The following is a 23081-nucleotide window of genomic DNA, read 5'->3' as shown; positions in this document are numbered from 1 at the left end:
AAGAAGAAAAAAAGAAAAATCAGAACCGAGTTAGCTTGGACTCCTTCCTTCTTGCTCTCTTGTGCATATATTCTAGTTTCTGTGTGCAGCACACTTAATCCACTGGCCAAACAAGAGTGGCTCCCACTAAAATGAAAAGGTCCTGATCCATAGGAGGCAGATAGAGGGATAAAGCATTGTGATTAAGATTGTATTAATGGGGCCATAGGAGGCTGGAAGGCTTTAATCAGTGTCTGTGTGCCGATAATCCCTCTGCCTTTAAGCCGGGGCGAACACAGTGATCCCCCCTCCTCTTGGGCCACAGTGCGAACATGCGCACACACACGCGCGCACACACACACATCTCTGTGGGGAGCATGCTATGAGTGCCCAGGTTGAGAGGTGGAGCACCCCAAAAAAGAGACGCCCTAGACTTAGAGGAGCAGCTGGTAGAAGAAAGAGCAAGGAGATGGATGGAGAAAGAGATGTGGGAAAAGACAGAGAAAAACAATGAAAGATGGCAAGGCTGGTGCTATGAGAAGATGCTGTGATTGGAGAAGAGGGGGAATTAAAATGACGATTGGGCAGGTTATGGTTTACATGGTGGAAGCAATTGAATCTGAGTAAAACTAACTTTTCCTGACCATAGTTTTATTAGCTCAACTCATCAGACTAGCTCTAGCTTTTATGAACTAACATCAATAACATGAATTCCAACTTTACTGAATATCCAAGGATGGTCCTCTTTGTCAGCACCTCTTAATAAAAGCACCGCTGTTCCCTCTGTAAAATGTGCAATGAAAGTTCAAACAATTGTGTTATGGTCACACAGAGAAATCATGCAACAGAAAATGATATAACAGCTTGCTGTAGCTACGTGAAAGAAAAATAAAAAAGGAGATGTACATGGGAGGGGAGGGACCAGGGCAGCTCGCAGACTCATTACCTATGGGAGTGGATGTAAAAGGTGACATTGTGTGCATGAGGATAAGGGGTGGGCCTTCTCCTCCCAGAGTTCTCTGAGAGTATTAGGGTGTAGGAGTTAAAGAGCTTCTAATGGGATCTGGATGCTGTCGTGTTTACCCTGCCCCCCCCTCCCTGCACGCCCACTGCATTGTGGAAGTTGCTGGGCTTTGGGACACCACAATGGGCTGAGTGCGGGGACAGATGGAGGTCCCTTTCGAAGAGGGCACAAAACACAGCCAAGGTAGGAGGGCCACGGTGTCTGAGAGAGAGAAGGCAGCCAGTATGCCCTACTGCCAGAGACGTGGGAGAACATTAGAGGTGGAGGAGGGTGCGGAGAAACTGAAAAGGGGCTTTAGATTCTTCCTAATTATAATGCAAAGAAGAGTGTAACTCGGAGTGTCCCTTTGCTCTGATAATCTGTCTGTAAATTCAGCATGATCTAGACACATTCACGTGGCTTTGGTTCAGGATCACTGTGCAGTGTAGGCCTCTCGGTCAGCTGGCCTGTAAACACGCCAAACTTTATAATCATCCTGCTTTGTGTATTCTCGCAAGTACTTTTCAGAGTGGAACAAGCCGGCAAAGCTGAAGACTTACAGTGAGAAAGATGTAAGATGTCTAAATCCTTAGTGCTCAGATGTGCTCATTTAGCCTTTGTTTATTAAAGGTTAAACCAGGTCAGGCAGGGGGGTAAATGCTGATGTCATTCATTTAGGGCAGCGTATGGAGCATCAGGGGAGAGGGTTCGGTGATAGATGCTGATGAGGAGAGAGGAGAGGAGGGTAGAGGGAGGTACCGGGCGCAGGAGCAACAGATGGGGCCTGATGGAAAGCTCAGGTTGTAAACTTTCTGTTAGTAACATCTGTCCGTTTCTCCATCTGCTACACTCACTGTTTACAGTTTGTTTAGCAGAAACTCATCAATTAGAAACTGCAGCAGAGGCCACTGGTGCACCCTTTGTCACAGTGCATTAATTAGATCAGACAAGAGTCTAAGCGCAATGGAGCAATGCAGATTCCTGTTAGCTTAATGAGTAATGACTTATTTTAAATACATTTTGATCGGTTCATTTTAACTGCAATAAAACTGGGGTGTGAAGGGGGTGGGGGGGCACATGAAGCCAACCCCCACCTCAGTTATGATCCAATTAAATCAACAGTTTTGCACCATTCCCACAGATAAGCTCATCTATCACATCTGTGCCGCTCAGGGACAGAAGTCACGCCATGCTATTCTCTTTGTTCATTTTCTGGAGCACACATAAATAAGTGGATTTACACAGGCTGTGGGAATAAATCCTGATTAGAGTTACATTAGCAATTACTGTAAACAGGCTCCTTATAATCTGCATGCTCATGCAAATACCACACACGCACACACACAACTAAATGTCAAAACCAATATCTCATTAGTAAAGTGTGGAGGTTCCTCTCCAATCAAGACACCTATGTATATCTAATATGAATTTTTTCAGTCATGGCAGCCAAACATGAATGAAGGAGGGGATATCCCACAATAGCTATTCACGAACATTAAGAACCGCCCTGAAAAATGGAAGCATAACAGTTTCCTTGGAAATGTTACATCACTTTTTTACTTTTTGGGCTAAAAATATTCTCTCTTCAATTTGCTCTGCAGTGAGAGGATAAAGGAGAATTAAGCAGCTGATCTGGGCTCAGTGACCAGCGTGTTACATTAGACATTAATCCAGAACAGTGGAAGGTTGGAGAAGGGATGGCATCTTTTAATCCTGCACTCCATCCAGCCAGGCCTCCCATCAGACACAGGGAGAGGACTCACACAACCTGAGCTCAGCATCCTCGGTGTCTGCTATATTTAAAGACATCGACCTTTGCGCTTGAAATGCTAAATAAGAGCAAGGAAGCATTGCAGTGTGACAGAGCTTTTTTGGAGTGTTTACTGCATGAGCACCTTTACCACAATTTCTATCTTTAAACTGCAGCATCCTTCAGTGTTTCCTAAATCTCAGTCCTCCTTGCAAGATTACGCAAGTGCCCTGGCGAGCCCTCTCACTGCACAGTGTCCCCCTATATGTAACAGATGTTACTGGGGCAACAGTTGGTATTGAAAGGGAGGGGCTTCAGGCCATCTGTCCAGGGTCAAGGTTTGAAAAGGGGTGGTAGAGATGGTGGCACGTTCAGGAAAATGGTAAGTATTTGGTTGAAAAGAGGGAATATAGCCCACATTGTAATCCTGCTCAATGTGTGCTTTCATTTCAGTCCGCCTTTGTGAAGGTTTTCTGTATGACATTGGAAACTCCAGAAAGTGTGTCTGTGACATGAGAAAACTGTGGCTTTAGTGCAAAAGCACCATCTTGTGGTTACATACAAAACTACAAACAAAATGTCTTCAAAACTTTATTGATATTTTAAACTTCCATGACATCAAACATCAAAGTTAAGATTTGCTAAACAATAAAATCAGGAATTTTGATTTCAGTCATATAGAGTCCAACTGAGATTTAAGGCTCTCAAGCGTATGGTCTATGTCATCCCGCAAATATGCCATCTTCTTATGACAAACCTTTCTCTGGAAAAAAGAAAAAAAAGGAGAATGTGGAACAGCCCCTGTACAAGAAAAAACACTTCATTGCACACAGTCTGAACAGATAAAAGAGACACTCACGTGGTAGATCTTCAGCCTCTCCTTTTCCTTATGAAAGAATTCAGCCACAGTTAGCTTGGTGAAATCTTTCTTCATGGTTAAGAATCCACAGTTAGGGGAGCGTTTTATGTGTTCAGACCTGGGCAGAGAAATGTGATGGAAGACCCAAAACCTAAACACAGTATCTGAGTGTGGCACACAGAGGAATGCTTTGCTATATGTTTGAAGCTGAATATGTTCTGAAACTACTGTCCCATTGTACACTGTAATATCTGGTAAGGTAAAGGGAAGAGCTGACGGAGCTGACATGCTTTTCTTACCAGGGATCGTCATCTGGCTCCCATCCCTCAAGCTCGATCAGACAGAAGAAACAACAGGCAACATCAGGCTCATTCTGACTGGGACAGTGAACAAACCCAGCCTTGGCCATCTGCAAAGACAAAACAGATGCCGTCATGTCTGTAGCACGTGCCTTTCCGACTACTGGAAAATAAAAACAAAGCCGACATCTCAGTGACGAGGATGGCAAGTGTAATTCAAGAACAAAAGAGCATAGCTGCAGGAGGATGAGTGCCAGCGAGACTGAAACCAGAAGAGGGTCCCCTTTTGGCTCTTGGGCAGGGGTTAAGAGCTGGTAACATGGCATAGTATGTTGATCATCAAGTGAGGTGTCAGCAGCCCATCCATCATGACAAGACTAGGGTGGGCAAAGGGTCTGTGCACTGGACACCCCATGCAATGAAACTGAATCTGGCACCTGCTTAACTGCATCAGAAGCTGTCACAGCCTCGGATATAAGGCTGTGGTATGAAAATGCTGTGCAAACGAGGTTGAGGTATACCAATAATTATTTTCATCAGCTCTCCTGTACCATGCATGTAAATCAGAGCCTCATGACACATCCCACACACGTGACCAGTCTGACCTCCTGCTGGCCCTGTCCCACCAATAAAACTGTTAGTGCCTTTGTTGCAGGCAAGTCCCCCTCTTGTTCTGAAGGCTTGACAGACTCTCTGACAGACTCTCTCAGCCATCTTACCTTTTCAGGTGTGCAGTTACAGTCCTCTCTAAAGGGCCAGTCTGCAAAGCTTTGTTTGCGTAACTCCTGACTGTACATTTTATCAAATGAGAAAAACTTTGTCGTCAAAACATCTATGCTGTCCATATCATCAGCACAAACCAGGGGCTCAACCCAGATTCACAATGTGGTCGTTGGGGTGTAGACGGCTCTTGCAGACCTCCGCAAGTGTTTTCAGTTTTGGCTGATTAAAATGTGCTCAGGCTCAAGGTGGGCGGGGCGATGATGGACTGTTTGGTAGGTGTGTACAAGTCAGTTTTTCTCACTGCTGCATTAGACCTGCATGCTTTTTATGTGGCAAAACATATCTGTACATACAGCGCAAAGTGAAGTTGCTTGTTTGTTTGTTTCTGTCTGTCCTGATGCAGATTTAGAGGAACAATGAAATGAAATAAAGTTATAAAGCCAATCCACTCGCTAGGCCAATATCAACATTTCAATCTTTAATCTTGCATTTTTCTATTCTTATTCTTATTCTAGTCATTATTCTTCAGGAATGCCACCCAGCCTGCATTTCATGGCTCATGTTAGGGGAATGAAAGCTGCGTTTGTTAGAAAAACCGTAAAACTAAACTTCAGGGGAAGTTGATATGATCAAATTATTACTTTGGACATGTCAGTGTTGTTTTAAGACAGACTGTATTCCATAGCCATGAAATGACAATTTATTAATCTCCTGATTTTTAAAAAAAGATTTTAAAAAACTTGAAGTCACATCAGCTGTGAAGACCTCATATGACACCTCAGAAAGAAGAGGGGTTTAACTCCCCCTGGTGGCAGACATTTAAGGATGCTGTTTGTGGTAGTAATGAATACGTCCTCTTGTCTCTTCTCCTGCCTCATGATGCAATGAAGTGTCCAAAAGAGGCTTAATTAAAGTCCCCAATGACTTCTTAATTCACTTTACTCTGCTTTTCCTTAATGCCTCAGAAATAACTAACATTAAAAGCTGTGCATCACATCACACTTTCCACTCAGTCACAGATGTGTATGAATACATGGCCACCACGGAAATAATCATTTAAAAATACATATAGGCATAATAGCCAGAATGTCAACCGGCCAATTTAACGGTTTGTGGTGTAAACTTTACAAGCCTGTTTTTAACTGTGAGAGGGAGGGACAGTCCTGGTGAGCAGTGTGTCCCTGTAACACTACCCCTCAGGGCCCTGGATGCTGAAATGTGCTTACAACTGTAAACTGCTGTCCTTTCCCCCTTCTAACCTTATCTTCCAGCGGAGTGCCTGTGGGAGCGCTGAAACGCAGTGCGCCTGCTTATAAGCCTGAGAGTGTGTGATTTCCATACTGTGTGTGATGCTGTGCAATGCCTTATTGAGCAGTAGCACCGGAGTGAACTGGACATCCACTGTACATTAGATGTCATGTCTCTGTAGCTCGAAGAGGCCTGCATGGTGGGTGGCTGCTTACTGCAGCCAGTGCAGACTAACATCTACCTCTGACTTTACGCATGTGTGTGTTACTGCAGTCGCTCAGCACTTTTCCATACGTTCAACTCCTTCGTTATTTTTCTCAACTTTTACTGTTTCTCCAACGTGGCCTCATTATTTTGCTTTCCTTTATTCACAAGTTTGGTGCTGACAGTGGTCATCTAGTATGATGCACCACTGAAAATAAGTGTGTAGTTTAGAGCTTCAGCAATAAAGACCCATTCAGGTTATTTGGTTTTGAGAAGTTTAAAAATGTTTTTTTTTACTTTCCTGCTCATAATGTTTTGCAACTGTTTGTTCCATGTCTTGTTCCACGAATTCATAGCTCGATGATAGCTCTTCCCTCTGTGTCCTGTATCTGACTTTTACTCCTCATGCCTTCATTGACATTTGATTCTTCCTCCCCTCATAGCTTCCCTGCTACTGCCTTCAACTCCCTGCTCTCTCCTTCTTCTGATACAACTGCCCTCACTTATTAAGGTCTGCCACGATTAGCTGCTGGAATCTCCTTCTTATGCTTTGTTTTCACACAGGGCTGAGAGTGAGAGAGAGGGAGGGAGGAGGTAGGATGTAGAGAGGTGGAGGGGAGGTGATAGAAGCAATGTGTTTATGGTCTCTATTTCCAAATGTCCTTTAGATTGCCATTGCGGGTGTAAGGTTGTGTTGTCTGCATTCGCAGTTCTTGGAATCTTTCTGAATTACAATTGAGGATCTTTCCGATTATTTTTCCTCCACCTGAAGAGTCGTGACTAGTTTCATGCTGGGAAGGAGTTCACTGAGGAAATAGTTGTTTCTCACTGTGTGTACGGGATTCATTCAGTAAGAGCAGCAGGAGGACCAGAGGTGCAATCAATGTGGAGCACAGGTAAGAAAGGAGCCTGTGACCATCTAGTGATACTGTATGTTTCTGCTTCCATATTAAAATGATGCAATAGTGTCTCCGTGGGGAGAAACAAATAATGTTTTTTGCTACCGTCTTTTGCATTTGTACAGTAGCTGATTATTGAGTGAGTTGTTGGTGCAGTAAATATGCTATGATGCACCACAAAAATGACACTCGGTAATTAATTGGACAACGTGTGTGAAAGAGTCTTCATTGTTGCTTCAAATGTCCCTTTGGAGCTGACAAATGTCCTGACAGCTCTACCTGTCTTCTGCTGCCCTGACACCCTGACTGAGCACAGCACATTTGGGCAAAGTTGATCTTGTCTTGTGTGTGTGTGTGTGTGTGTGTGTGTGTGTGGGGGGGGGGGGGGGGGGGGTATCTTTATCAGAAGTTTTAGAATGAAGACATTTCAGAAAAGCAAGGACATTATGGGTGGATTAGGGTTAGACATTTAGTAGATGGTTAAAGTTAGTCTAATCAGAATACATGGGAATGCATGATGTCAATGAGCTTCCCCAAAAGGATATAAGTACAGATATGTGTGTGTGCAGTGTGTATACAGACGTGTGTGTTTGCAAGAAATAGTTTTTTGTATGTGACCTGTTCATGTTAGTGAGTCCGCTGTTGTAGTAATGAAATGTATATCCGAGTGTGTGTGACAGAGAGTGAATTCCACAGCACGGATGTCATTGACACTTGACTTCCGCGGAGATTTTTTTTTCATCTGCCACATCACTCTCAGCTGAGGAATGTCTCACTTTTAGAAAGACACTATGATCTGTGCGGAAGATAATCACGTCAAATTGCTGTGATCCTCAAAAACACACCACACTGCTTATGACTTGGACTTGGAAGTCGTCCTTCTAAAATACTTTGTCTAGTAAGAGCAGCAAAACAGGAATTATTGTAGTTAAGTTTGAACAAGTATGAGCTGCAAGCAGTTGTGGGCCAAATGATCTGCGGCTGGAGAGAAAGACGTCCTGTCCTTTGGCGCTGGTGTAAAAATGTCATGGGCGTGTGAGAGTGTGACAGTCAACATCAACATTCTCCATCTCTGTAGGCAGCCATGGATTCACAGCACAGGCACACCCACCTGAGTACACACACCCAGGAATCCTCCAAAACCTTCACTCTCTCTGGTTCTTTTTCCCTCTGCGAAGCTCTATTTTGATCAAAAAACATGTTGCTAATGCACAAACATGAACACTGTAGGGCTACAACTAATGATTCATTTCATTATCAGTGAAGCTGTTGATTATTTTCTTGATGAATTAGTTCATCGTTCAATTTACAAAATATCAGAAGTCAGTGAAAAATGCAGCTCACAGTATCCGACAGCACAGGGCGACATCAAATTTCTTGTTCTGTGTGACTAGCAATCGAAAATTCAATTAAGTATGATGTGAGATGAAGAAAAGCAGCATATTATTAGATTTGGGAAGGTGGGAGTATCAAATATTTGCATTTCTGTTTCGATGATCGATTAGTTGCTAATAAATATCCATTGATCGATTAATCCATTAATCTTTGTAGCGCTAATGCAATGAATACATAAAAAGTTCTATATCTTTTAATATGATAATGAATGGACCTCTGTTCTCCACTTTCTCTCTTTCACACTGGAGACAGCATTGTTCTGCTTTAACGACTCCTCTCTGTGTCGACCCTTTTAAAAAGCTCCTTGGCCAGTCACCAAGTTTATACAGTATTTACAGAATGTGAAAGTGTCTTTGAAGTAACATAAAATCAATATAAAACAATAGATTTCATCTTTTTAAACTGACTCTCTCTCTCTCTCTCTCTCTCTCTCTCTCTCTCTCTCTCTCTCTCTCTCTCACTAACTGATATTACCTCACATCAGTTAGTATGTGAGGCAATAAAAATCCCACTTCATTTGTTACAATCCAAACATGTGCCTTGATTTATTAAAGGGATTCCAGGAAAAACCATACTGTACAGCTGGCCACATTTCCTCCTCCACACCTGATCAATAGTCTATATTTAGTGAGATGATTATCCCTCACAGCTGCGAACTGATATGCCTAACTGTCAGACTTGCAGGCTCAGGCCAGTTCAAGGGGAATGCAGAGGTCCTTTCTTTCATACTGAGCTGGCTTACTTGCTATGTGCTGCACGCTCATAATGAAGCCATTAGATAGCGTGTGCACCATGACAAGCTCAGTTTTTGGAGAGAGAGATGATTGCTAGTTACCTAAGATTTTATAGCCTAATAAGCTGTGATTTATTGCCTGGTAGTTTTAGTAGATGCTTTGCCATATTTTGAGGGGAAGTGCAAGTATGCTGATGTCTGGTGCTTGCCTTGCCCCCTCACCTTTGACCTTCATAGACAGTCTCTAAATTCACCACCACAGTGCCAGGAGACACCCGAAACATGATACATGAGCTAGGTGCGGACAAAACCCCTTTTCATTACACCATGCAAGCAAACACTAGAAGAAGAAAACGGGCCAAACTAATGTTTCTGGAAAGTCACATAACGCCTGCAGGCCCCCGGCTCATGAAATATGACTAGAATTTATGATCAACAGAAGCTGCATTTTGACACTGCATTTGAGCTGTTGTAAGGGAGTGAGTTACAGTCTGTCTGGCACAGTTGAGTTTTTCCCCTGCGGGTAAGAATGAGGAAGACAGATCATAGCATTGTATGAATGGAATAGTTTGATGTTCTCTCTCTCCGGTTTGATAAATCTCCTGCAGCCTGTTGCTGCACATCGTCTGGCAAGTCCTTATAAGTCCTTCATAGTCAGCCATCATTCCTTTCACATTTGACATGCTCCACTCAGGCTCAGACGCACTTTGGCCAATTCACCATTCTGCACATAAAAAGAGTTGCAGTAAGAGCACTGGCCTCAGCAGCTTTGTCCAGGCTGTTATATAGATAGTTTTCTGCTTGAGTAAGGTATTTCTGATTCAGTCTGACAGGCCATTAATACTAGGCCAGCTGTGCCTCATGTCTGTCTGGTTCCCTTATTTACTCCTGTGTGTTGACATGACTCTCGGAACATACAAGCCTCTCAGTTTACATGGGATCGTTTTTCATTATGTGACTTTTTCATACTGTTTTCTTGTACCAGGGTCACTAAAGCTGGAATACAGATCCCTGAGTTCTGTTTACAGGGAATTAATCCTGTGTTAACATGCTTACACCAGTAGAGGGCAGCATAGGTTTACCACTTGTCACCATCCAGGTTCAGCAGCAATGTCAAGAGACCTCTTCTTGCCTTCACACTGTGTGTTTGTGTGTGTGCACTTTTGGCAATTTTTTGGCAGACCTCACCTTCAGTCTACAGTCAAAAGCGGGTCCTCATCAGGTTAGCCATTTATTTTAGGCTTAAGAGTCAGACTTGTTGTCAGTTTGAAGATTAGAATTAGGGTCAGGTTAAAGTTACGGTAAAATACGAGTCCAGGCTGGCATATGGTGCTTAAGGTCAACGTTGGGATAAGCCTACAGGGATGAGTCATAAAAACAGGTTCGTGTCTGTGTGTGAGTGCGTGTGTATGTGTGTGGGAAGGTGGCTGACAGGTCATGTACTGCTCATGCTGCAGAGTGAGAAGTCATGTACTGCATGTTGGTTGAATCCGTGGATCTTCCTCAACCACACCATCATCTGGGCCCAGGTGGCAAAACACAGCAATGCTGGACATAACACAACAACAAAACAGAAAACACAACAGCAGGAAGTAAAGGTAAAAGTCCCGCTCATCTTTTCCATAGAAAATGCTACGTGACTCACATTTGGAGCACTTCTACGGCTTGGATCAGCAATCATCAGTCCATTCAGTTTTGTTATTGTGGTTTGTTTGGTGTTGTTGTGTTTTTCACCTCAGGGCCAGCGTATATTTATCATCATGTAGACGCGCGCACACACACACACACACACACACACACACACACACACACACACACACACACACACACACACACACACACAAACCTTTCACTCCAAAGAAGAATGACCTCTTAGCTTTGTTTATTTGTTTATTTAGCATGTTTCCTGTCAATCAACAGAAAAATATGAGTTAGCCTGGAAAGGTTAGTTTGATACTAACCTGCATACTACAAAATGGTCTTATAACAATAAAAAGCTTGTTATTTTACTGGTCTGTAATGTCTGAACAACATCCTCATAATTTCCTAAAAAGTAATTATGTAAGTTGGTCCTTTTATATGGAAAGCAGAAACAGTGCTCAGTCAGTACATGTCCAGTTAATTAATCCTAATCAATTGCTGGTGTAACCAACGGAATTTTTTGTTCAGAACAGTCATTCAGCTGAACATGCAAAAATGGAAAATTTGTCTCCATCAAGCATACGGTTCAATTTGTATGAATAATAAGAAATGAAGGGTTTGTTCTTTCAAGGAAAATCCTTTTTTCCATATAATTAGTAGCCAATTAAATTACACACAACTTTTCCTGGAAATTACTTGGAAATTATGGGCCTGTAAAATAAACCACTGTCATATATTCTATTTCTCCTGTTGCTTTTGAAGAGGTCTGAGAGTGAAGTACCTCTATCAGCTCAAGTGAATAATGTCAGTACATTATTCATTGAAGATATTGCCCTAGTGGCCATCTAACATATGTCCCATGATGATCACCCATCCAAAGGTGATAGAGGTCAGCACATCATCTTCTGATTGATCTGTAGCCAATGACAAACAAAGGGACATTATATGCTCCGCCCCTTTCCTCCCTCTTCTCTCTGTTACTCGCCAGCACCCCTCTGCTCACATACCTGTCCAGTGATGCCATCTGTCCTCTCCCCCAGTGGCCTTCACCCCGTCTCCGTCTCCTAACTCCTCTCGTCTGCCGTGTCCTCCCTCCCTCATCTTACCTATGGATGACACAGGATCTCCATTCTCCGATTTCACACTCTCATCATGACATCCATTAAAGCGGTGCTGGGCCCTGGGCCCCCGTTGGCCCGACAGCACATTAGCACTCGGCCCATTGAACGCCAACAAGGCCTGGCTCTGAATTATTGATACCAACACAACTAATGAGGGAACCCTATCTCAGCTCTTTCACTGACACACAAACACACACACACAGATGCTCATGGAAGAACTTGCACGCATAGCTGTATTGATGATAACTATTGTTCCAGTTGCTGGTGTCCCATTTTCAAAAACCAATACTCTCAGAGCTCAGTCCATTTCCTGCAGACACAGTGTGTGTTTATGTGTTTGATTCAGCTCAGACTCCTTTTCTAACAGAAGTTTTTTCTTTGTCCTAAATGTTTGTTTCTCATCTGTAAGCTCATTATTCTGTGTGTATAACTGCATATTTTTATTGCTGTTGCAGGTGTTAGAAAGGCAGTTGTGAAAGTGGCATTTTTGTGCACCTTTGTTAAGCGCTACCATATGCTCCATAATACCAACAGCTTTTAGTCAGTGGATTTTAGCCAAATTTCTAATCTGCAAGAACTTGTGTGGGTGTTTGTGGCCCCTCAGTGTGCCAGTGTTTACATACAATGGCTTAAATGTGTGCAGTGGTGCTGCTGTGCAGAGAGGTATTGGAGGTGTCAGCCACCCTCCTTAGTATTCACTCCAACACCCTGTGACTCACAGCCTCAGCCTGAGAGCGTGAGAAGGGTGGGGGGTGGGGGTGGGGGGGTGGAGATAGAAAAGGAAAAGAGAAAGCAAGAGCAGGACAAGAGGAGGCACTATGAACATCAGGCAGCATTTTCTGTAGCCCCCGGCTCACATGTTTGTATCTGTGTGTTTGCAAGCATGCCCGCCCAAGGGGATTAATTTTTGACAGCTTTGTTAAGCCTTCTCTTAAGTGCTGAGCTTCTCAATAACATTATGGCTGTGTGATTTTCAAAAGTCTCTCGCTAGCTATCCTGGAAGAGAGAGAGAGAGACAGAGTGGTGCTCGGACATGACACCAGACGTTCGAGCGGCTTTTTGGCGTGGAGGAAGTGGACCATAAGAAGCTGGCTGTGAAGCGCCTCTTCAATTAGTGACTGCATTGCTATGGTCCACAGTCTAATTCTCTCACAGCCCGTCTCCTGTGTCCGACTGTCTGTCTTCGTCTCTGTGTTCCATCCTCCTGGTCGTCTCTCTTCTTGTCCCTCCACATCGCTTCATCCCTCTGTCAGTTTGTGTTTAGTTTAATCTCTGCCCCTCCTTCTTCTGCTTCCTCTGCTCTGTCGCTTTCCATTTCATCTTTCCTTTTTGCTTGCCACCCCCCTACTCCCAGTCTAAATTCCATCCCTTTGACGAAAACACAGAGGTTGATAAAATGCGTAACCTTGCCTGGGCAGGTTAAGAGATGGACCGAGGAAAAGGGAGAAGGACACAGCCACACGGATAAAAGGTTAATCTTTTAACAAGTACACATACTCATGGAGTCAAAGGATGGGGGGAGGGGGGTAATAAACAAGAAACACAATAAAGAGATCTGACAGTCACGCTGTCCGTCAGCAGGAGATGAGTGAGAAGAATATGGGAAACGAGAGGGAGAACAGTAGTTGGGGGAGACGGCATTTTCAGTCAAGCTCTGTCTCTCCTACATGACTTCCACTCTGCATGATGACAGGCGTCTGCCTCGGTTCCCATTGGTCGAAGCTGCCACCAATCAGAGCAGAGGCATGTAAGGTGCCTTTAGGTTATACCCAACCCCAAAAACAAGAAGCAGACAGGGGGAGAGAAAGCCAGAGTGGGAAAGGGAGTGTGTGTTTTGCAGAGAGAGAGCAGAGCAGACACTGACTTCACAGCACATGGAAGACCTTCCATCTGAAGCTCTCTGTGAAATGACACAAACTGCTTGTCAGCTGTTTGTTGGAGACCACTGCAATTCCTCATGGCTGCTGTGGAGAAGAAGATCTTGGCTCTGTAGCCTCCTGCTGTGATTGGCTGTCACACTTTAGGCTCCCCCTCCTCTCTCTGACTCCCCTCTTCTTCCTCTCTCTCTCTCTCCTCTCTGCTACTAACCCCCTCCATACTGTCCTCAGGCTTACCTGAGCCACAACTGCAGAAACGCTGGACCCCCTCCTCCACTCACACACTCTCTCTCTGTCCCTCACACAAACACATACTCAGCTTTTCACCTGGAGAGGGCAGGCGCAAGAGACGGCATGTGCAGCAGCAGCAGCAGTCTCTCCTCACATCTAGCGCTGCCTCTTTGAGTTGCCTCTTTCTGGAGAGTGGAGAGGAACTCTGAAAAGAGATTTTGGAGCCATTGTCCCTTGGCAAAAGCAGGAGAGACGGGGGCGGTGAGGGAGCACTTGTCAAGCCAGGGACACCAACGGCAACACACAGCATGATTTTGGGTGAGTTGACGCTTTTTGGTGCATGGGATTTTGGAGAGGTCAGTCATGTTGTTGGATCATTAATCCCTACTTAAACTTGGCCACCAGCAGCTCTTTATTAATAGTGTGCTCTGCTTGGTTTCCATTCCACACAGACATCTGTCAATACTGAGCTCTGGGATGAACCTTTAAATCATGGTTAGTGCTTGTAATTACGATAATAGTGTTCCATTAATATGGCAGGTGTGAGTGATGACAAGGAAGGTCAAAGTGTTTGGAGCTGGACTATATCATTATGGGCTGTTTGGTCACATGACCAGACTCCACCATTCTCATGTCCTGCCAGAAGAGGTGAAGTGACAAAGACGGCTTCATATCGAATAACTGATAACTGATAACTGATAAGATGCAAATGTATACAAATTGTCAATCCAGAATTCCTTAAGTCTCTATGTATGTCATTAAGAGATTCATTATACTACCCTGTAATTTCTTCCCAACCTTTACTTAAAACCTTAACTTATAATCACTAATGAGTACATGCTACATCACACATTTGGCATTTTTTCTTAAAGAAAAATGTAAAAGGTTCAGTCTTAGTTTGCAGTACAGTGCAGCTTTTAGTTATTATACAGGGTTGTTCTGTTCTGAGTCAGCCAGTGCTTTCTGTTTTAGTATTCTGGTCTCATTCTGGCCATGTCTGAGAGAGGGGATTCTGTGTGGTCTCTGTGCTCTACATAGTCAACTCGTACATTCATACAGAGGATGGGAGCTTGCCGCTGTAAGTCCAGTGATATGATCGATTGTGGTCATGTGCTGCTGTGTGCATGGCATAGGAAGAACATGTGTGTGTGTGTGTGTGTGTGTGTGTGTGTGTGTGTGTGTGTGTGTGTGTGTGTGTGTGTGTGTGTGTGTGTGTGTGTGTGTGTGTGTGTGTGTTAAGAAGCAATGCAGTGCATTTAAGCTTGTGAAAGTGTTCTAGAGTCTTCTAATTTGTGTACGCTCGTGTCTGTGAGACTGTGTGAGGTCATTGTGTGCGCATTTGTTTTATGTGTGTGTGTGTGTGTTGCTATGTTCTCTGCCGGAGAGGCCACTTTGTTTTAACGCATGCCTGGGCTGATTCAGGCGCAGCTCTGCTCCTCTGCTCTCCCGGCAGGCATGTTTTTCAGGCAGACATCTCTAATGATTATAGGGAGTCATGTAGTCTGAGGTGTGCAAGTTGGAAGCGTGCGTGTTGAAAAGTATGTGTCCCTGTGAGATTAAGGATCCAAGCAAGTCAGTAAAGTTCATGTCTGTGAGACTGACTGTTAATTAAATGGTTGTCTGTTAAACTTTCTCACTCTCTCGAGTGTTTTCGGTTTGTTTTACATGGAGATTTGTGTCATTTTGTGTCTGTTTCAACATGGGCTACATTTCCGGGTTCTGCCGCTGGTCAAAAGTGAACAACTACCTGACTTGAGCCTCATTTAACACTTAGACAAGCACTGTCTTGATCAGGTTGCAGGTGGCAGCAGCTCTGTTAAATGATATTTGGCCAGGATATGTCAACAGCAGTGTTAACCCTCAACCACAGCTGTCTCACTGTAACAAACAGGTAAACTTGCTCATCAGGGCAATGGTTTGAGCTTAGGGTGCTTATTACTGTGAACTGTGTAGCACTGCAGTTGTGGTAGGAGTAATAAAACATGGAATGTGACTTCTGTTCAGTACCATGAATTGTGCATTTGCAGGAACACTGAATCCTGTCAATATGTGTTCACTGCATGTGCAGCAGTTTTTTTGCAGCAGCAATGAATACTGTTTCTACCAAATTTGTGTGTTTTTCACCACCTCTACTAATGGCATTGAAATCATCTCCCATCACACCTGCCAAAAAGGCTGACCTAGACTTGTCCCAATTAAATTGTCACTCAGATAGGTATCTTCCATTATTTCTGTCCGAACATGGAGATTTTCCACTGTCTAACATTCCGCTCCATTTCTGTGATGATGTGGCTGCTGAGCGATTTGACATTTCTGCCTTTCCTCCTCTGAAAAGGGTAATGTCATTGTAATGACCTTTACAATTCTGATGCTGGCTGATCTCGACCTCCAATCAGCAAATTTCCTGATTCAGCTCACTGATATCAATCTGCAAGGTTGTGATAACATATCTCTGATAAAGGGCAAACAATATCATTTTTTAAAAATTTGATTAAAATATGTGTTATATGTGTGCAGCGTGTGCACGCCTGTGTAAACCACATGCATCACCAGCTGTGTCTGTATGGCTATGAGTCTATTCCTGCCCTTTGTTTTGTATGACCTTGAGCAAACAACCTTTCTCAGTGCTGCTCTGTCCTTGATGTATTCACAAGTCCGTGATAACTATCGTCATAGGCAATCCGGGGCCCTGGCAGAGGTCTCTGGCTGCTGGGATAGCGATGACAGTCCTGATGCTGATAATGGCAATGGATGTGCCGTTGTGCTGTACAGTGTGCTCCACACAAAGCCAGCTTAGCTCTCTGCCTGACATAGGCTCTGCACCAAGTTAGGGGTACGGGACTGCTGCTGATGCTCTGTGTGTTTGTGTATTAAAGTGTGTCTGTATTATCTGGGCAGAGAACAGAGCAGAAGCAGTGAGAGAACAATGGCAGGCTAATAGAGAACATGATCACTAGGCTCCTGTTGACGAAGAGCCTCTCGATTGAATGTGGTGTCATTGTGATCAGCCGCCATGTTGTCTAAAAAAACCTCCCACGCTTTCAGCTCGCTGATGCCTGGAGGGAGCTCCTGGTATGGAAACCGCTTTTAGATAAGAAATGTCTATCACATCCTCTCGCTGTCACCCAAAATGTTGCATGAAGACTGTCTGACAAGCATTCCTGGGACAATCCACTTTGTTAGCTTCAGCTCCAAGTTTTTTGGAGCAGCCTCAGTCACGATCGGTTCATGTTTGGATGTTGTTTTATGTCCCGTCTGTGCTGACTGTCTGAGTCAGAGCTGACCTCCTGAGCTCAGGGCTGTGAAGTCTATCTGTCTCTTTGTCTTTGTCTCTGTGTGCCCACTCCGGCCTCATCCGTCTTCCTAAAATCTGTCTCTCTGTTGACCTGTCTGCATAGCTATTGCTCATTGCATTCGCCAAGCTCTCTAACCACCCCACTTCCGCTAACAGCCTGCGCACACTCACCTGGTTCCAGAGGTCAGCTCAGAGACATCGGAGAAATATGTCTTTGAACAGATCAGCAATTTTTTAACCCCCATTTTCTCCATGACTGCTTCGCTCTCTTTGTTTATGTCAAAGTGACACAGTAATTATAACTCCTTAATGAGCCAGATATTTAGTATGCATGGCACAGTTTGTTCCTTTAGGCTTCTTTGCATATCCAAGATATAACTGGAACGCTTTAGTGCAGCTGAAACTTGAGAATTCTGCAGTGAAACATGCTGAACAAACTATGCATGGCTAATTCTTAATGCTTTGGCAACACCGAGATATAAACTTTCAAAAGTGAAGTGAACCTGCAAATACTAAATCTCACTAAATCACTGTGCTAGCTCACAGCTAGATCGGTTGATCTGTTATTTTACTTACAATAATAATAATAATAATAATAATAATAATAATAATAATAATAATATAGTTTGCAATGAAATACACAGTAACTGCGCAGTTTACATTTTTGTAGCAAATGGGCCACTGGCTTCAAATTTCACAATGTTGCTTTGCAGAATATCTCGTTTCCTTTCAGTGGGAATATTTTTTCTGGAAGTGGGGGGTGGCTGTGACATAGGGCTGTGTGATGAGAGAGTCCACTGCACTTGACCCAGTTCACCTTTCAATAGCTTCTCTATGTGGCAAGGCACTCAATGAGAAGACTTATTCTCATAATCATAATTAGAATAGGCCACATTTGTCAGGAGTGACCTAGGATGCGAGATTAATGTGACACTCATCCGAAGGGAGACGTGTGTGTGTGTGTGTGTGTGTGTGTGTGTGTGTGTGTGTGTGTGTGTGTGTGTGTGTGTGTGTGTGTGTGTGTGTGAGAGAGAGAGAGAGAGAGAGAGAGAGAGAGAGAGAGAGAGAGAGAGAGGGTGTAGGTCTATGTATGTGGATGGATGGAAGTGGCAGTTTGGGCAGCACTCCTTCTCTTCTCTCTTCTTTCTCAAAGTCTGGCTCTCTCCTGGTTTGTGGAAAGGACTCCTCAGTCTAAAATCCATTATAACAGGTCCCTTCCCTTCTTCCCATCCCTTCCTTACTCTTCTCTATTGCTCCATTTGTTTATCCTGGAGTGACTGTGTGTCAGCAGGTTGTCAATACTGTCTGTAAGAGACTTTAATGAATAGGCCTGTTATTGGACTGGTGGGAAGGCAACCCATTGTGTCTGTGAGTGCATCTGTGTGTGTGCGTGCGCGTGTGTGTGGCCCATCTGTGTGTAGCACTGCAGAGCAGAGGGAGGTGGAGGTGTCTGTTCCCCTGACTCCTGCTGCTTCATTGGCCTCACTGCAGTGCCCTCCGTCAAAGACCATTCACCAAAGGTAAAGGCCAGAACGGCGCACAAGCACGCATGGCTTCATTTTATGAATTAGAGTGATGAGGTCTCTTTTTACTCAAAACACACACAGGATGCAAACACCATGCAGCTTTCCAGCGCTTGCATACCCTTGAATAAAACGTACAGTTTACAGCGACACACACCAGTGCCGGCACCTGCCACTACCAGCAGCCCAGTGCTGTTGCTCTGTGAAGCACAAAAATGCACCTGCGCGTGATTATGGTGTCACATTAGTGCATTCACCAAGGCAGCCTGGCTGACTACTTACTGGGAATCCTGGGGCTACAAGACACCTGGGAGTTGAAGCCTGGAAAATGTTCTGTATGCTTCAACAGTCACTCTGATCACAAAGTGGAAAAAGGCACAGACGATTCTTCACACTGCAGCTCTCCAGTGTTTGCAAAGAGGCACTGTTGGTGATATCATGTTGAGTAGTTATTGGCATTTACTTTCCTGATGTCTTTGCAAGACTTCCAGCGGCCTACACATCTCATATATCTTATTGATATCTTGTCGATTGCCTTTTGGTTTTGATTAATGTACTTGCACTGTGACATGTTGCTCTTTAGGACTTCCTATGCATTTGGCTCTTGAGAACTAAATTTAACCATATTTACCATGTGTACTTGCATTACATAGAGCAGGTGCACTCTTTTGTCCCGCACAGGTTTTGGATTACCTTGTGTCAAAGATGTGGCCTAATGAAAGTCTGGTTTAAAGTGTGCACAGTTAGGACTCTGCAGTGACAAAGCTGTGCTATAAGGCTGATTTTGTACTCTCTAAGTGTTGAAATGGACTTGCGATGCATTGCTAATTAGCCAAATCAGTACAGAAATCTAACTCAAATGGAAAGAATCTGTCTGTTTGCCCCGAATTTTCTCGACAACTGTTTGACTTGACATCTACACTCGATGGATGTATTGTTCAGGACCCAAGGAAGCACAGTGCCAAATGTGAAGTAGTTTGGATGAGCAGTTCTTGAGAAACATAAAAAGATAAGCAATATTATACCCAGAGCCATGTACGAAGAGGGTTTGGGTTAACACACACTCCCTGTCAATTATAGACCAGAGACCAACAATGTATCCTGACATGATCAGATTTAGCGTCATACATGTGTAAGGATACGACTGCAAAGCAACCATGCATGGCCTCTTTCAAAGGTTCACATTGTGGTTTTTCACCAGTTGCATTTTTACATTTTTATTGAAAACACAACCATCTGCCACTGCAGTGCTTGAAATAGAAGAGGTGCATGTTCGATCAATGTCTAATCCAGCCTGTGTGTTTTCTTTTTACAAAGCCTGCTCATCAAATGTGAAAAGTCAAACTGTTCTATTGATCTACTGATAGGATAATTCAGTAACAGCACTGGAAGATGCGTGAATAACAATTTCCCAAACAGCAGCCAAGCATGAAAAGGTTGAGCAAAGCTAACGTTTGGCGGCGATAGATGTTGCATTAATCATGCCTGCTCTATTTCTGTGTGCTCAGAAGAGAAGAGGGGTAGAAGATGAGGGGGGGTAGAGAGAGAGAAAGAGAGAAAGGCATACAGATAAAATGGGGTGAAAAGTGTCCTCATGAAAGAGAATTAGCTCCATCCAGCTCTGGGGGGAAGAGGAAATTCCTCTGAGTGCTGTTGAGATAGGGTTTCACACAAAGACCAAAAGAGAAATCAATTCTCCTTGAGATGCAGCAAGGTCAATTCACAGGGGCATGGCTAGAGAGAAGGAAGCTGAAGGGGAGGAGAAGGAGGAGGAAGTTGATGAAGCAACCAAATAACAGTAGAGCGGGATTGAGCGAATAGTGTAGGAGGATCGAGAGAGACTTAAGGGAGCATTGAAGGGATAAAAGCAGAGAGGAAATGAGCAAGCAGCAAGATGAGAGAGATGGGATATGGGGTGGGGTGACAATTTTTTGGTTAAAGCTGGCCTACAGGGAGAAACAGATGCTTCCTCCCAGCAACATGCATTGAGCTGCTGCCTCTCTGTTTCATCTGACTCACGCAAAGAGGAAATGTGAGCAGTATATCTGACACACTGTTGGGAATGTCATTCTACAGCCCTGCATGAACTTTACTTGTTGCCACAAGGACATCTCAATCTGTGACCTCATCCATCTAAACAGCTCTTGCTTTACTACCACGGGGTCAGCCAAGCACACAGACTAAATGAATAGTACTAGCTTTTGCTTCCAAGAAGCCTTGAGCGAGCTTTTAATCCTTAATGTTACATGAACAGCTCAAAATAGCCTAAATCTCCACCCCAAACGCCTTCTCCCTGCCAACTAAGTCTGTTCCAATGTGTTTCAATGTGGTGTATACTGGCTGAGGGGATGCAGAAAGGCCTGGTGGTAAAAGGGTGGCATTGGGTTGAGCTCAGACCTGCCCTCTGTGGCGTCTTGCCCATTGACACCTACTGTAGCTCCAGCTAGCACAAGGGTTCTTTGGAAAAGGTTTGGTTCAATGTTGGAAGGGAGCTGGGGAAGCCTCGCTAGCAGGTAGTTATGGGATCCGCGTGGCACAGGGCTTAGTGCTGGCGTCTGGTATGCACACCTGTCTCCATACAAGTTCTTCCCTGAACAAGCCACCCCCCTTACAGAGAGAGAGGGGGGGGGGGGGCGGTGGGGGGGAGAAGGAGAGAGGGCTCTGCCAGAACCTGCACCACAGCTCCCTGCCCCTGCCTGGGGGGAGCGGGGGAGGAGAAAGGGAAGATCAAGAGGGTGAGGTGCCAGAGGTGTGTGGATTAGAAGGCTGTAAGGGACACACGGGTAATGTGGTGTCTGAGGTCATGCATTTACAGTGTGATATCATGTTTGTTTATCTTGTTGCTGGCGTTCGTCGCGTGCTGCACTTTAGGTCAGTTCCTGCACACATTTAATGGAAAAACACTTTTGTGATATACGTAAATCCAAGTGCAGAGCTTGGCAGTTAGTGTGGAGACTGAAGCCTGGGCCGAATCTCTGCACTGTCACTTTCTCCTAATGTACTCGTAATTTCTATTATGGAACACACGGATGGATGAATTCCTGCTTATATGTTCAACACAGCTCTCAGTGAACACAGAAACTCAGACAGTGGCTGTTATTGTGGTTCAAAAGAGCACTGATGAGATGTAACAAACGGGAGGCAGAGAGGAAGGATAGAAACAAGCATTTCCATAAAATTAGCATAGGCAGGATCATTGCAATTGGCCCGATGAGACGGGAATAACAGCACAAACATAAGCGACTTCACATTGCATTCCTCACATCTGAATAATGTTTGTTAATGTTTGGGCTTGTAATGCTTATTAATTTAGCATCAGGGGTTTGACAGAGTGTCAGAGCACAGCAGTAGCCAGCACACATTGTACCAGCAGTGTTTCTGCCTGAAATTTTCTCATTTGTGCCTGTGATGGCTTGTGTAAATGTGAGAGATTGTATTTACAGTAGCACCGAAGATGGTTTTTGTCTCTGTGCTGGGCCAATAATCACCAGCTAGCCGCTGCCACAAATCTTCATTAGAGGATTAGCCGGCAGGGAGACAGCTTGTGTTCTTTTGCTTTTATTGGTGGCCCAGTGTCCAGTACTTTCAGCCTCAGCGTCTCCTCTTCCTGTCTCCTCTATTTAAACCTGTGAACTTGGCCGCGGCTCACCTGAGAATCACACACTCACAAAAACACATATGCAGCACATGCACACCTACATATGCCACACTCTTTCTTTGCGCCTTTTTGTTTCTCTGACTTTACCCTTTGTATCTCACTCTGTCTGTCTTTCTCCCACATATGCTCAAACCCACATGTACATAATCCTCACACAAACTGTCAGTTTGTACCCTTGAGGTGCATCAGCTGCCCAGTGGGCACTCATACTCAAGACAGAACAAATTAAGGTCACAGTAGGGAGAGCCGAGCCAGCAAAGGACAACACGGTCTGCCAAGTGTATCCGTGTGTGTGTGTGTGCGTGTGTGCGTGTGTGCGCATGCCTATATATATATATTTTTTGCCTCTTCCGACCTCTAAACAGTGGCAACAGTGGCATGACTCCAGAGAGAGCCGTTGTCAAATGGCTCCTGTCCCACTCAAAGGAAAACTGACCCCCATTGCACCATTTTTTGCAGGATAAAAGGTGCCATCCCCTCCCTTTGAATTCGGGCTAGAAAACATAGTGATGAATGCTCTTTTGAAGGCTCTTTTAGATCACCTGATGACGACTATGGGATTCAATTCCCTCTTGTGCCTGCTGGGAGTGTATTGACTCATTCAGGGCTGTTGTTGGCCCATCAGTGCTGTTCTGATACCTGA

General features: G+C 44.3%; 2 protein-coding genes across 2 annotated transcripts in view; one reads left to right on the top strand and one right to left on the bottom strand.

The window, feature by feature from the left end:
• Nucleotides 1-3405: 3405 nt before the first annotated feature.
• birc5b (baculoviral IAP repeat containing 5b) lies at nt 3406-4735 on the bottom strand. The gene is made up of 4 exons (XM_070969367.1): nt 4610-4735; nt 3891-4000; nt 3592-3709; nt 3406-3495 (listed from the first exon to the last, which is right to left on the bottom strand). Exons 1-4 carry the CDS (start codon nt 4733-4735, stop codon nt 3406-3408), a joined length of 444 nt encoding a protein of 147 aa, XP_070825468.1.
• A 9216-nt stretch (nt 4736-13951) lies between these two features.
• znf385a (zinc finger protein 385A) overlaps nt 13952-23081 on the top strand; it is a 52258-nt gene continuing 43128 nt past the window's right edge. The window contains exon 1 of the mRNA XM_070968745.1: nt 13952-14280. Within this exon, the coding sequence (XP_070824846.1) occupies nt 14271-14280 (10 nt within the window). The 5' untranslated portion in view covers nt 13952-14270. The remainder of the gene's footprint in view (nt 14281-23081) is intronic.

This window comes from Chaetodon trifascialis, chromosome 8 (assembly GCF_039877785.1).
Source record: "Chaetodon trifascialis isolate fChaTrf1 chromosome 8, fChaTrf1.hap1, whole genome shotgun sequence".
NCBI classification, from domain to species: Eukaryota; Metazoa; Chordata; class Actinopteri; order Chaetodontiformes; family Chaetodontidae; genus Chaetodon; species Chaetodon trifascialis.
This window is presented reverse-complemented; position numbering and strand designations above follow the sequence as displayed.

Coding starts and splice junctions, on each gene's coding strand:
- birc5b (XM_070969367.1), bottom strand. CDS start 4,735: ATGGACAGCATAGATGTTTTGACGACAAAGTTTTTCTCATTTGATAAA. Junction 4,001..4,609: donor GTAACTGCACACCTGAAAAG/GTAAGATGGCTG, acceptor TTGTCTTTGCAG/ATGGCCAAGGCTGGGTTTGT. Junction 3,496..3,591: donor AGAGGCTGAAGATCTACCAC/GTGAGTGTCTCT, acceptor TCTTTTTTCCAG/AGAAAGGTTTGTCATAAGAA.